We start from the raw sequence: 15318 nt of genomic DNA, 5'->3' as shown, positions 1-15318 counted from the left end.
GGACGACAAGCAAATGGAATGCGGATTTAAATTCGCTCATCTGTACCTCGCACCAAATCATATCATTGTCACCACCATGCGATCAATTAATCTATTCGGGACTTTGGAGTGTTTGCTCAAAGAAGAGCTGTCAGTCACTCAGAACAACGAGAAGGAGGTGTGGGGTTAGTTTGCATCAAGTCACAGCTTCCAATGACGACATCATATAGAGAGAGAGAACAGGAGATGTAATAAACACAAACTAAATTACTGGTGAAAAAATTAGGCTTAAACCATAAGGTGCCAAGGTTAGAAAAGAATAAAGATGAGGAGAAAAGATACAAGTATGTATGCTGCTGTGTCACCTGGTTATATGTATAATATAATTAAATGTCTAGTATCAAATCACTGATTCTTGAAACTTTGGCAAAAACATGCCCCACAAAGAAAAGTGCTGATTCTGTTGGAAATTAATAACATTTTCATGAAGAAAAAGAATCAATGTTATAATCAGGGGGTCCTTTGCACATATGTAAGGTTCTTATATAGGTTTATTTTCATTTTTTATTAATTTAATGATTATATGCTGGCCCATTGCCTACAAAATCAGCTGTCCTCGGTTAAGAGATAATAATTTCAACTAGATTAAAAAAGCCAAAAGTAATAATTGAATTGAATAATATATTTACCACATGAAAGAGTACATTGTAATATGTATTAAAACTACAAACAGTGAGTTTGAACAATATTTACTATTATTTTGTGATTGCTTAAAATGTGTCCCACATATTCTTCACCACCGTCAGATATTTATAAAAAGCAATAAAATCAGACAACTACAGGGTCAACTGCATTCCTGAGGACCCCATTTTCAAACCTTCAGCTCTACTGCATGCTTCAAGATCACTCAAGCTCCTGTATGTTTGATATTTTCTCTTAAACTTCTTCATATTTTTGGACACTGCTACTGTGACAACCATAACATGTCAACACCGTCATCTTTGTATAAAAAATATTAGATTAGATCATGAAATAAATGTATAATTTTTCACTATCTAGCTTGCTAAGCAATTACAAGTAGATCAGTAATTTTTATTTTTCTATCAGTATGTAACATTAAATACTACAATTATTTTAGGGTCACGTTGACTTATATTTTCTCCACATATACTATGACCGAATAAATCCATAATATATCAAAACAGAAACACAACCCGGTGGCCCAGTTTTTTTCAGAGGTTTGTTTTTGGTTCAGACATCCATTGCAGGCATTCTTGGCAGTTTTTCCTGAGGCTTTTTTAATATGCATACCGTTATCTGATTTATACTGTACCGACCGAAATGAAGAAGTATACCGCAATAATTTTTTTTGGCCATATCGTCCAGCCATATGATAGAGAAACATTGCATTTTATTATTTTAAAATGTATAGGGGTGGTTTCCCAGACAGGGATTAGACTAGTCCTAGACTAAAGTAAATGTAATAGCTGTCCAAACTGAAAACAACTTGCACTGACATATTTTAAAATACATCAATGCCATTTGTTTTGCCTTAAAATGCACACAAGTAATGTTTTTAGTAAGGTGTGTTTGTTAAAACAATTTATATTTCATAATTAAACTAAGGCCTAGTCCTGGCTTAAGCTAATCCCTGTCTGGGAAACCACCCCATAAAACACATTTGTTATGGTAATGTAAAGTTAGTGTAATTCTGTAGCAGTTGGTAGATAAGTTGTTGTTTTAAACATTGTGTGAAAATTAAAACATGAAATTGTCATAACATTTGAAAATGGTAGTTCAGACAACACAGAAACGTTCTTATAACATCAAGAAAACTGAACACTTTTTATATTGGCAGAATGTTGGGAACTTTTTTGAGATTGACTGCTGATTTATGTACAACATTAAGAAAATGAATTTTGTTAGAAAAGATTCTTCCAAATGTAGCAGGATTAGGTGAGCTGTGATTGACAGCTGATTTCACCTATTAGGAAGGGGCAGTCCCTTTTTAAGAGCCGATTGGCTGCTGCTCGGGATGCGTCATGTCCTGTTTTCCCCCTGGGTGTCTGCAATGTTAGCGGCAGGTGAGTTTTTGCGAACATGTTACGGTTAGTTTTAATTTGTGTTTGATATTTAAAACTAAGGGTTGTGTTGGTTTTAGTCTGTCATTTGTCCAGTGTGCTGGTGCCCTCGTTGTGCTGTTAAAGTGGGTTACGTGACTGTTTAACCTCAGTTGGCTTTAGGTTGACCTGATGTTGGTTAACATATGCCGGTAAAATGTTAATTTGTCTGGGGTGACCACTGTTCGGTGAGTGTACAACACAAGTTCATGACGTTGTGTGACGCTGTGATTTAGTTCTAATATGATATTTGTTTATTCTAGGTTTCTCCCTTTCGTTCCATTCAGTGTCTCTCCGTGCGCTTTGTTTTTTAACTATTGCGCTGCAGTGTTGCCCCGCTGTTAACAACGACATCATCTGCACCGCTATAATTTGGACTGTACACTGTCTGGTTCTGCTGGGCATCTAGAAGTAACGCTCCACTTTTAACGTGACTATTACAGAGCCAAGGTTCGCTCTCGGTGTGTGAACGAGTAGCTTCCCATCAGCTTTGTTTCTAATGCATCGAGTATCTGTTTACTTGGTTTGTTTACTTTTTTCCTTATTGTCTAAGTAGACAACAACCTGTGTCTGTGAACCTGTCTTTGTTCATATGATTCAAGGTACTAATATGTAAGATTGCTCATTGCAGCAGGTTCTTGAGGACTGTGCCCTGTTTACAATACTGACTGCTACATTGTTAGCTACCTGCATCTTGTATATTGCCTTATTGTATGGATGTGGTTTAATTGTCATTGATTAATTCTTTATTTGATTCTTTTCTTTTATTGTTTGTGGTGGTCGTAAGGCTAGGCGCCACCATTTTGTTTTGTGTGACCTAATTATTTACATTGTTTCAATTTGTTGCAGGAGCTGGGGTCCCATGGGTGGATGGATCTGTCCGGTGGTGGTGCTTCCTCCTCAGTGTGTGCTGTGTAACACTTGAAGTATGTGGTGTGATCTAAGTGCACAGTGGGATGTGTGTGTGTGCCTTTCTGTAAACACAAGTCGTGATTAAGAAATTCCTCCCGCTGGGGACCTCAGCCCTGCTGATTACTATGTGTTTGTTTTGTTTCTATTAATTTCATTTTTTTGAGTGCGTGTTGATTGTGGTGCATTTTGAAGTGGAGAGTGTATGTTTTAGAGTGCTCCTTTTACAAAGATTATGTGTAAATAAAAATCTATTCTTGTATTATTCCCACGTCTCTTGCTCACTCTTCCTTTTAAGAGGAACGAACCTGTGTGCCTTACAGCCTTTCTGGGCGTAAGGAATATTTTCCTGGGTGTAAGTCCCAGGGTGGCGTATTCGGAATTTTATGCAAAATCTTTGCTTCCGTCATGAAGCTAAACTCTCACCCCCTCGTATGGCCACACAAAGTAAGAGTTCAAAATAAAATCATAAAATAATTAAATTAATTGTATTAAAGCAACACAATTGCACTGTTGCGCTTTTCAGCCTCATGTGGGAGCCGTAAGCCAATCTTACATGGAAAACTACATAGTGTTGCTTTAATATGTAAACAGTCATGTGATTGTTGTTAGTTTTACTTATTTGAGATTTTTGGATTGTTTAATCACAGGTTGCAGTTTCACAAGAACTTCATCTGCTTTATTTGTTTGTCCAGTAAATTTATTCAGATTAAGTTCATCCAAATGCTGATCAGACGACAACAACATGAAAACTAAAGCTGCCCACTGTGAAGAGGAGAGTTTGGTCTTTCCTACTGATGAAGATTTCACATAATGTTGAATCTCCTGCAGCAGTGAATCATCACCCAGTTCATTCAGACAGTGAATCAGATTGATGGATTTCTCTGGAGACAGATTCTCATTCATCTTCTCTTTAATGTACTCAACAGTTTTCTCTTTCTTGTAGGAGCATCTTCTCATCTGTGTCAGTAGATCCTGTAAGAGAATCTGATTGGACTCCAGTGAAAGACCCAGAAGAAAACGCAGGAAAAGATCCAGATGTCCATTCTTACTCTGCAAAGATTCATCTACAGCTCGATGATGTAACTCAGATAATGAATCCTGTTCTGATGATAACCATTTCAATTTGTGCGGAAATTCTGAAAACTGACCTGGTTCAGTAATGTTATCAAACACATATCTGTTGTTGTTTGTGAAGGAGATGTGAGCATAAAGAGCTGCTAGATGTTCCTGGATGCTGAGATGAACAAAGCAGTAAACTTTCCCCTGATACAAACCAAACTCCTCTCTGAAGATCTGAGTACACAATCCTGAATACACTGATGCTTCTGCTACATCAATGTCACACTCTCTCAGGTCTTCATCATAGAAGATCAGATTGCCTTTCACAAGCTGCTCAAAAGCCAGTTTCCCCAGTTTGAAGATCATGTCTTCATCTTTCTTCTCATAGTCCTTCTGATGTTTGATGTTTGTCTGAATGATCAGGAAGTGTGTGTACATTTGAGTGAGAGTCTTGGGGATCTCTCTTCTCTCTGCTTCACTCAACATTCTCTCTAGAACAGTGACTGAAATCCAGCAGAAGACTGGGATGTGACACATGATGTAGAGACTCCTGGATGACTTCAGGTGTGAGATGATTCTCCTGGCCAGCCTCTCATCACTGATTCTCTTCCTGAAGTATTCCTCCTTCTGTGGATCAGTGAAGCCTCGTACCTCTGTGACTCGATCAACACACTCAGAGGGGATGAGATCAGCTGCTGCTGGTCTGGAGGTGATCCAGATGAGAGCAGAGGGAAACAGATTCCCCTTGATGAGGTTTGTCAGCATCACGTCCACTGAGGTTGATTCACTTACATCACACAACCTCACACTGCTGTGAAAATCCAGAGACAGACGACACTCATCCAAACCATCAAAGATGAACAAAACTTTATATTCATCACTGAAGATTTCCATTTCTTTTGTCTCTGGAAAGAAAAGATGAAGAAGATCTAAAAGACTGAGTGTTTTGTTCTTCATCAAATTGATGTCTCTGAAAGGAAGTGGAAATATGAGGTGGACGTCCTGATTCTCTTTTTCTTCAGCCCAGTCCAGAATGAACTTCTGTACAGAGACTGTTTTTCCAATGCCAGCGACTCCCTTTGTCAGCACACTTCTGATGTGTTTGTCTTGTTCAGGTAAAGGTTTAAAGTTGTCATAACATTTGATTGGTGTCTCCTCTGTTGTTGTTCTTCTGGATTGTGTCTCAATCTGTCTCACCTCATGTTCATTACTGATCTCTCCACTTTCACTCTCTGTGATGTAGAGCTCTGTGTAGATCTCATTCAGTAGTGTTGGTGTCGTGGAATTTTAGCCGCATCAAATAATACTCACTAAGAGTCAAAGTCAAGGATCACACAGACACACTGTCGACAGAATTTTCTTTGTCTGAATTTTATATATTCTGCAGAATAGGCTCTCACTCTCTGGTGCTAGAAGTCTTAACCCAAGAGCCCCGATCACAAGGTTGAACACACATTTATAGTAAGATGCTGAAATACGTACAATCATCCGTTTCTACGTCATTTAGAAGATAGCCTTCAGCTGTCAGTGATTAAGAACATAAACAGTTAAACACAAATCTAGTGAAATCATAAAACGTATGTCTTGTTCTCAGTACATGATGTTTAAGTCCTTGGACATTGTACTTTGCTCAAAAGACATAAAGAGCATAATTCTGTACGTTAGCAGAAAAACATGATCTCCATATGAATCACAATTTATGAGCTTATGATTGTAATTAAAAAATGAAAAATAGGATGAATAATATGAAAATAAAAGCATAATAAAAGTCCTTTACTACACTCCTCCCTTTTTATGATTTATTCATAACTTCATTTACTGTCATCGTTACGTAGCTCTAGTTATTACCCTTAACCATAGTGTGCATATAGTTCTGTGCAGTTGTAAAAGCAAAAATGCACACACATAATATGATCATGAACCTCATTTTTGAAAGAAGAAAAATAGTTAGTTTTCTTGAAGAAATTGAGCACAGTTAGAGTTGGGGTCGTGAGCCCTTGATGATTCCGGATTGAGCACAGTTAGAGTTGGGGTCGTGAGCCCTGAGCACAGTTAGAGTTGGGGTCGTGAGCCCTGAGCACAGTTAGAGTTGGGGTCGTGAGCCCTTGTTGATTAATTTCCTTTGTAGGTTCGGGTTTGGTAGGACCACACGGTGCAGTTGTGCCAAGCTATCCTGCTTTCTTGTTTGAATGAAATTATCTTAGTGTCTAAATTAATGTGGGGTCTCAAAGCTGGTGTTGTAATTACAGTTATTAAGCTGCAAGCGTCGTGTCGATTACCCACATTAAAGATGTCGTGTGCGTGTGTCCAAACCAAACCCAGAATACTGGAGTCGTCCTCCAATACCTTGTGAGCTGTTGCAGTTCTCTCGTGTCGTTCTTTGTATAAACTTGCAGTATACAGGTATCTGTGGTTCCCACCAATACGAAAAAGTGGTCCGTAGCAGTCGACTAGCCGTCCTCCCTTTGGTTTACACCTTGCAGTCCCGGACCAACCCTCCGGCAATGGGCAACTGGGACCCAGGTGGCACGCTCCGCGACCTTCACGGCGGTGTGAGTCGTCAGCAGAACCTGAAATGACCCCTCCCACCGTCTTGCCTTCCAGTATTTCCTCCTCAGGTTTTTCACCAACACAAAATCTCCTGGTTTGATGTTGTGCAAAGGTCCCTCTGCGGGGCGTGTTAGTGCTGCTTTAACCTGTTTTGAGATATTTTGAAGGATAGAAGACATAGGAATACAATACTGCAACATGTCATTTTCATTTCGAAGGGTATCACCTGTCGCCCTGTGTGGTTCCCACCCCATATGTGGGGGTCTACCAAAAAGTATTTCAAATGGGGACAATTTTGTTCGATCTCTTACCCTCATTCTCATGTACATGAGTACCAGTGGTAAGCACTGAACCCAATTCAATTTTGTTTCTTCACACATTTTGCTTAGTTTTGCCTTGATGGTGCCATTCTCTTTTTCCACTGCACCTCCACTTTGTGGATGGTAGGCACAGTGATTGGTCAAATTGATTTGCAAAATTTACCCACATCTTTCACCACTTGAGCAGTGAAGTGTGCTCCATTGTCAGTGGAAATTTTGTTTGGGATTCCCCATCGGGGAATAATATCTTTCAAAAGCATTTTTGTCACCCCAGCACTATCTGCATGTTTGGTGGGCGTGGCTTCAGCCCATTTTGAAAACATGTCTGTCATCACCAAACAGTACCGTTTACCTTCTGCTGGTGTCAATTCAATGTAATCCATCATTACATGTGTGAATGGTCCCTCAGGAAATGGGATGCCCCACAGGTGCGGTTTTTACCCCTCTTGCAACATTATTACCCAGACATATATGACAGTTTTCGCAATGTCTCTGTGCTACAGGAGAAAAACCCTTTGTGAACCAATTTTGTGCCATGGCTGTCAGCATTCCTCCTTTGGACACATGGTCTAAGCCACGTGTCAACCTAGCAAAATGGGAATAAAAGTGTTTAGGTAAGCAAGGTTTTTGATTTGGACCCATCCAAATCCCTTCAGGAGATTTAGTAGCTCCACACGATTTCCATAGAGCTATTTCTGTTGGGAGAGAAAATGTTTGCATGCTTATTAGTGACTCCTGTGCTTTTTCAGCTTCATTTTCCTGGGAAATCTGTGTAAGAGAAAAATTAACGTTAGTAGAAATGAGAGATGCTTGCTTTGCCGCTGCGTCCGCGCGTGCATTGCCTCTCGAGACCACGTCCTGTTCCTTGGTGTGTGCTTTGCATTTACACACAGCTATTTGAGAAAGGAGTAAATCAGCTGTCAGTTAAACCAGCAGTCAATGTAAATGGTTATAGATTGATTAGTAGCAAGTTGACAAACTTTTGTTAGTGCATGCAATTCAGCCACCTTTGCGTGAGGTGGTAAGCATCCGGATTTCACTACTTCAAAGTCAGACACTACTGCCCACCCCATCCTATTCATGCCTCTGTCATCTCTGGAAGAGGAAACATCCACAAAATATGTGATGGTGCAATTAGATATGGGTGTGTCAGCCAGGTCAGGCCTTGGTGTACATACTTCCCGTAGAGCAGACAAACAACAGTGTGGTGTACCTTCATCAGGTGTAGGTAACAATGTCGCCAGGTTCAGAACTGTACATCTTTCAACTGTGACATTAGACATTTGTAACAATGCACAGGAAATACGCAGCCACCTTGCTGCAGACAAGTGAGATGTGCACTGTTCAAGCAGTATATGAGACACAGAATGAGGGACCAACAGACGTAGCTGTGCGTAGCCCACAAACTCACTGCTTGCTTGTACTGCTCTCTCTGCAGCTGCCACTGCCCTGAGACATCCCGGTAGGCCCCTGGCCACCGGATCAAGACGACCTGAAAAATATGCAACTGGTCTCAACTTGTCACCATGTTCCTGCAACAAAACAGATGTCATACAGCCATTTCTTTCATCCACAGTTTGAATAAAAGGCTTTTTTTTTTCTTCTGGCAATCCTAAAGTGGGTGCCTGCTGTAATGTCTGTTTCAGTTCCATAAATGCCCTTTCAGCCTCCTCTGTCCATTGTACCTTTTCTGATGGTGCTAAAGGTTTTTCATAAATCATGTCATGCAATGGTTGTTGCATCTCAGAATAATTAGCAATAAAAGTCCTGCAATAAGATGTCATACCCAAAAATGACATTACTTGTTTCTTTGTAATGGGTTTTGGTATGTTAGCTATCGCCTCTATTCTCTTTGGAGAGAGAGACTTACCCATTGGTGTAATTTCGTGTCCTAGAAAGGTTACTTTCTGGACAGAGCACTGTACCTTCTTGGGGTTGACCTTGTGGCCCTCCTCAGCTAGATGAGTGAGCAACCGTATGGTGTTGTCTGTGAACGACTGCTGAGTCGGTGCCGCCACCAAGAGGTCATCCACGTACTGCAATAAAGCAACATCATCATCCAACACAAGTTTCTGTAATGAACAATGCAATGCAAAGTTGTAAATCGTGGGGCTCTCGCTGTACCCCTCAAATGTAAAAGTAAACGAGAACTGGCTATCAGGATGGACAGGAAACACTGAAAGATGCATTTGAAATATCCACTACAGAAAACCACTGGCCGTCAGCTGGTATCTGTGAGAGAATTGTGTAAGGGTTCGGCACGTTTGGTGCCTTTACCTGCACCGCAGCATTTACTGCTTGGAGGTCTTGAACAAACCTCCACTCTGTGGGCTGACCTGCATCTCTGACCTTTTGTACAGGAAAAATGGGTGTTCTCACAGGTGAGTTGGGCAGGGAACAATTATCCCTTTCTCCAATAAGGCCTCAAATACTGGCCTTATTCCCTCAAGCGCCTCCCTTTTCAGAGGGTATTGAGGTTTACATGGTCTGTAATCACTTTTTGGGGTGATAACTACTGGTTCACACCCTTTAATCAAACCCACATCATATTTATCTTTAGCCCACAGGTAGTCAGGTACTTTGTCAAGAACCTCTTGTGGTAAATCAATGCTAGCACACGTCATGTGTGCTGGCAAAATGTTTTGTAAATTTGAATCTGCAGAAACAGCTTTCTGTATTATAACTCTCTCTCTCTCAGCAATGAAAAAAGAAACACAACTTCTCCTGTGTGCTGTTATCTGCTCTGAGAACTGCACGTTTTCTGACAACATTTCCCAATCAACAGCCTCGCTACAGGCCTTTGCAAATTCACCTGCTTTTTCCCATGGCTGACTGGTATTTTTTGCAATAGAAACATGGGGTACCGAATTTTCAACATCAAAAATTAGGTCTTGCTTTTCTGTCAATTTGAACGAGTGCCACACACCATGAGTCATTCCAGCATATATGGGTTATAGTCAAACCTTCTGTTTTTACAGAGAACCATTTCTATGAGCCGTGCAATGCATGTTATCAGCTGGAATGACCTCGCTGGCTTGTGGCAATCTTATCTTCCCTTCAGCATGCAACTCTTCACTCTGAAACATTCATACACATACAACATAGACACACACATAGATGACATTCTGGGATCCCAACAAGAAATATTCAGGCCTTGGTTGTTACGTAAGATGCTAGCATTAATTTAACACATCAAATCCCTCCCCATGAGGTTTACCGGACACGCGTCAGATAAGAGGAACATATGCATAAACTCGTTACCGTCATGCATACAACAGAGTGGAGCAGTAAATTCTTCCCTCACTATATGCCCCGTAGCACTCATAGATGAGTTAAACTGCCCACTCAAGGTGACAAATGGGAATTCATCTTTGCGTATGACAGAGTCAGTTGCATCCAGAGTCTACCATAAACAACAATACCTGTCCCTCAACCATTATTTCTTATCAATATCAAGCAAAGCAAGTTCTTCATTGCACAGAGCGTGTCTTTCCCTATCATACACATCAGAAAAATCAGAATCAGCAAGCAGATAATATGGCATTTGAACCGCAGAAAAAACAAGATTGGACTTACCCGCCTCTGTACGATGCTCCCCTTCCCCCTCCTGGCTTCAGTCGCCCCTTTCTTTACACACTGGCAGGTTTCCCGCACCCCCTTGGGATTCCGGTGTCCCTTGAGTTTTCAGGAAATGGAAACATTGGTTTTTCAAATGTCCTTTCTGTCCGCAATACCAGCAAACATTTTCTTTCGGATCTCCTCTCCTCTTCTCTCATTCTCTCTGCTGCCCGTTCTCTCGGGAGCGTTGTCCTTGCGAAGAGAAATTGCGTTGGTTATGTTGTGGCTGTGCCCATTCTCCTATCTTGGCAAAAGCTGAAGATAGCTGTTTCTCTGGTGAACGGCTTCTCTGCTGTTTCCTTAGGCCTTGCCTCCCGTTCCGTGTTTATCTGAACATCATCTTTGTCCTGATTCTGGTCCACGTGGCAGTTCTTGCATCGGCGGTGGCGGGGGTGCAATCAGGTAGTGCTTGTCGTGCTGGCTTTTGTATCTGTGCGGCTTGTTGAGCTGGTCGTTGTATCTGTGCGATTTGTTGAGCAGGTGGTGGTGGAGGGCGACGTTGTGGAGGGGGTTGGAGGTCATCGTCCAGAAGCGGTACCCTTGTGTATTGGAAATGTACCCCAGGTGGGGTACGTGCAGGTGCATAGGGAGAAGGAAAAAACAGAAAGTTAGGTTCATCATGTAATGAATCTGATGTAGGAAAACATTTGCTTAATGTTTAGCTCTGACTTAGTCTGAGTCAGTTCGTCCTTGGTCTTTATCTTACTCTGTGCTCTCATTTCTCTGCCATCCGCAATGATTTTTCCCTTAATAAAATGAGTGCTTTTACACTCAGTGTTCCTTTAGGAGGAAAATCATACCTTTTCTCCCAGATTTTACGCTTTCCAACGCCCCCGTGCCCTTTGATTTGATCACTCGAGCATACACACCATTTTCCAGATCCATTGACTTTGTACTCCCTTTCGAATTACCCTGACCCATGGTCATGAACGAAATAACGCTTACCGTATTATCTATTCAGATGCCACCACAACGGTTCTTTTCCAGATTCCGTCAGCTTTGACTCCAGAAATGGTTGAGACTCTCCCTTCCCTTAGGCCTGGGGTACGGAGCCCGAGACCTCTCGTCTCAGGGGTGATCAGTCAGTCTCTCCCAAACCTTCTGGAGTCTTCAGCTGTGGAATCCGCATCCTCGTCGCCATTATTGTCGTGGAATTTTAGCCGCATCAAATAATACTCACTAAGAGTCAAAGTCAAGGATCACACAGACACACTGTCGACAGAATTTTCTTTGTCTGAATTTTATATATTCTGCAGAATAGGCTCTCACTCCCTGGTGCTAGAAGTCTAAACCCAAGAGCCCCGATCACAAGGTTGAACACACATTTATAGTAAGATGCTGAAATACGTACAATCATCCGTTTCTACGTCATTTAGAAGATAGCCTTCAGCTGTCAGTGATTAAGAACATAAACAGTTAAACACAAATCTAGTGAAATCATAAAACGTATGTCTTGTTCTCAGTACATGATGTTTAAGTCCTTGGACATTGTACTTTGCTCAAAAGACAGAAAGAGCATAATTCTGTACGTTAGCAGAAAAACATGATCTCCATATGAATCACAATTTATGAGCTTATGATTGTAATTAAAAAATGAAAAATAGGATGAATAATATGAAAATAAAAGCATAATAAAAGTCCTCCACTACATTGGGTTTCTCTTATTTGATGTTACTTCATACAAACACTCAAACTTCCTCCTCAGATTTGATCTGAATGTTTTCTGGACTTCAGCAGGATCAGAGTCATGACTGTAAATTAAAAGTAATATATTAAATAAGAACACAAGTTTGAGTTAAAAAGTACAGAGCAAAATGTTGTTTTTGCATCACAAAACACATATAAATATGGATGTAAAATGTTTTTTTTTTAAGTAACATGTGGTCAACCTTTTTTAGTCTCTAAAAATAAATTAAAATCCTATTATTTACCTGAAATGAGGACTTATGTTTTTATTAACGTCTTGTAGTTTATTCTCAAATTGCTCACTCTTCCTCCCCTTACAGTCGGGTTCTGTTATGATTCGTCTGGATTGTAAGAATGAAAATGAAGAATCACTTAAAGGGCGGTTCCCATTATAACTATAACTATAAAAATATAAATCCTTTGATTTTAAAGAGAATAGTGGAGTTCACACCACAACTATAATGATAAAGATACAAGTAAACGTATCGTTGTGATCACTTGCGGTGCAATTTTTTTCTAACCGATGAACGATAAACCAATGACAGCCAATCAAATCTACTTGAATCTAAAGTGCACGCACACGCAGCATATTTATACATTTCAATGTAAACAATTACAGCAAGTGGAGAGATTTTAATACAAAAACTGTCAATTTTATGTGTCTCTTTGCATGAATATGTCTGATAATGAAGAATAATTTCTCGATTGTAAAAAAAAATGTTAAACTACAATCATAGTTTTCAAAGATATTGTATACCTGTGTGCAGGCTGTGTTTCTTCACTCTTAAACTCTATTGGATGATTCATAGACCGATCACTCTTCATAGACACACAACTGAACTCTGAATCTGATCTCTTCTGATGATCTGAACTATAACACACAACAGATTCAATACTTAAAATAACATTACAAATATTTTTTGCAGATGCTCATTATAAAAATAAGCCATTATAGTAAATAATACCTATAAAAATAATATTTTCATATAAGTTCATTTAAAAGGTTATTAATAATAATAAAGGTTACTTAATTGATTTGTATTATTTTAATACTTTAAAGTGTTTATATAAAGTACCTGCATCCTGGAGATGTTTGTGTTTGATCCATGATGAAGCTGCAGAGATGAATCTGATCAATCTGATCTCCACAACTGATACTGAATGAAAATAACATTCAGACACAAAATAAACTTAAAATCAAAGTAAATAAACAGACATTATAATTCAGATAAATGAATCCTGAGTGTTGAAGAAACAACTGCGTCAACACAACATTTCCTCACATTAACACAATATTAACACAAATTAAATTAAGAATTATGATAAGAAAACTCTAAATAAATGACACTAATATTAAGATAAGAAACAAATATATGATAATATAATGAATAAAGATTTATAGAAACTATGAATGATGAAGTAAAAAGTGTCTGATCTCACCTGAACAACAATGTAAAAGACTGAACTTATAGCAAGAAACATGAAAGATGTCATTAAAAATCTGAGTTATTCATCAAATATTCATCTTTAAACTCTTCCTGAAATACAAGTGAAAACATTAGGCTACTATTGTGTTGATTAAAAATTAATGTCATCTTGATTTATGTTAAAATAACATAAATGATGATTTTACTTAAACACAAACCTATAAACAGTAAATTAAGAAAACTGAAAATAATGTTGAAGTCTCTTAATGTTTTCCTCGACTGTAAATATTGATAGATCAACTTGTTGACAGCAATTTAAAGATAAGAAATGATTTAATTTAAAAGTGTGAATCTGTCCTTTAAAGAAACTATGAACGAGGAAGTAAAAAGCGTCTCATCTCACCTGAACACACCTGAACACTCGCTGTCATCACAATCTGACTGGATTCACTTTCTCAAAATACTACAACTTTAACATCAACTACACACACAAAAATACACATAAAGCTGTTCATACATGTTATATTAATCACTTTGATCATCGATATGTTAAGAAATCAACTCTACCTGTTTAAAATGGCGGAAGATAAACACGAAACAATTTACTTTCACTTTCATCTGTGACGTCACTATTGTATGAGGAAGTGTTTGAGGTGTTTCTCCCTCTGCTGACAGTAAACAAACATTAAACATCTGATTACAAATAATTTAACAGATTTAATTTATAAACGAGACTTAATCATTAATGTGAGTCAATATGTTTACATTCACTACATGAAACAAAGAGCACATCAGGATTAACAATAATTAAACTCAAATCAAAATTACTCCTCTTTTGTTGAACTAATGTAAGCCTAATAAAGTCATATGAGTTTAATATAATGTAGACTAAGTGATATTTTATTATTTGTGTGAACTACATTTACATTCATGTATTTATCATAGTGTGAACTTTATCAAGTGTTTGATTTAATAAACACAGCGAGGTCTTAAAAACACACACTTTTAGTTTAAAAGATTAAATATAATTGTGCTAACATAAACATTTCATTGAATAAAAAAATATCAGGATAATTATCAGACATTAAACATTAAAAGATGTAAAGAAAACTCCGCCTCCACTGCCACCTACAGGACATTTGTGTTATTACAGTTATTCTGCAGTGTGTCATAGACAATAGAAACATTATTCACAGTTTCTTTATTTTCTCCACTGAAATCTAAAGTGTGTGTTGAATGTGCAGATGAATGAAATGTATAAGATAACTGAAGGTGCTGTTCTCAGATCAGATGCAGGGACACTGAGAAACATCAGCAGCAGCACATCCGGCCTGTATCAGTGCACTGCGTCAAACATCATAGGAAAGAGCACCTGTGTCCTTAACCTGCAGGTTGTAGCACGTAAGTGTGTAAGGAGAGACATTACAGACACAAAGACTGTCACATGATCAGATATGAGGTCTGATCACAGCTCTGTCTCGTATCACAGCTCAGACACAGAGTGTTGGTCTGATCACCGGCCGGCACCATCGACACGAGCGTTCTGGCTGTGATCATCTGATGTCTGCTGGTCACACATGTGGATTATACAGGACCCTTGGGAGAGATTTTGGTAGATTCTCATTCCAAATGGTTGGAAATTTATCC

The 15318-nt window shown here is 39.0% G+C and overlaps 1 protein-coding gene and 1 long non-coding RNA gene across 3 annotated transcripts; one reads left to right on the top strand and one right to left on the bottom strand.

Moving 5' to 3' along the window:
• The first annotated feature begins 1927 nt into the window (after window positions 1-1927).
• Window positions 1928-3432, top strand: LOC129438170 (uncharacterized). Of its 2 annotated transcripts, XR_012367792.1 has the most exons (4): window positions 1928-2063; window positions 2141-2287; window positions 2363-2560; window positions 2949-3432. It is a non-coding gene; the product is annotated as an uncharacterized lncRNA (long non-coding RNA). The 2 variants fall into 2 exon arrangements; XR_012367791.1 differs by lacking the exon at window positions 2949-3432 and having other exon boundaries at window positions 2363-2883.
• Window positions 3433-3626: 194 nt separating this feature from the next.
• On the bottom strand, window positions 3627-14132 carry LOC129437240 (protein NLRC3-like). Its single transcript, XM_073863420.1, has 6 exons — window positions 14075-14132; window positions 13685-13782; window positions 13321-13401; window positions 13002-13115; window positions 12490-12585; window positions 3627-12309 (listed from the first exon to the last, which is right to left on the bottom strand). The coding sequence occupies exon 6, from the start codon at window positions 5025-5027 to the stop codon at window positions 3627-3629; it is 1401 nt and encodes a 466-aa protein (XP_073719521.1). The 5' UTR covers window positions 5028-12309; window positions 12490-12585; window positions 13002-13115; window positions 13321-13401; window positions 13685-13782; window positions 14075-14132.
• Window positions 14133-15318: the final 1186 nt, after the last annotated feature.

This window comes from Misgurnus anguillicaudatus, chromosome 24, assembly GCF_027580225.2.
Source record: "Misgurnus anguillicaudatus chromosome 24, ASM2758022v2, whole genome shotgun sequence".
Lineage (NCBI taxonomy): Eukaryota > Metazoa > Chordata > Actinopteri > Cypriniformes > Cobitidae > Misgurnus > Misgurnus anguillicaudatus.
The sequence above is the reverse complement of the archived record's forward strand: the minus strand, read 5'-3'. Positions and strand labels throughout refer to the sequence as shown.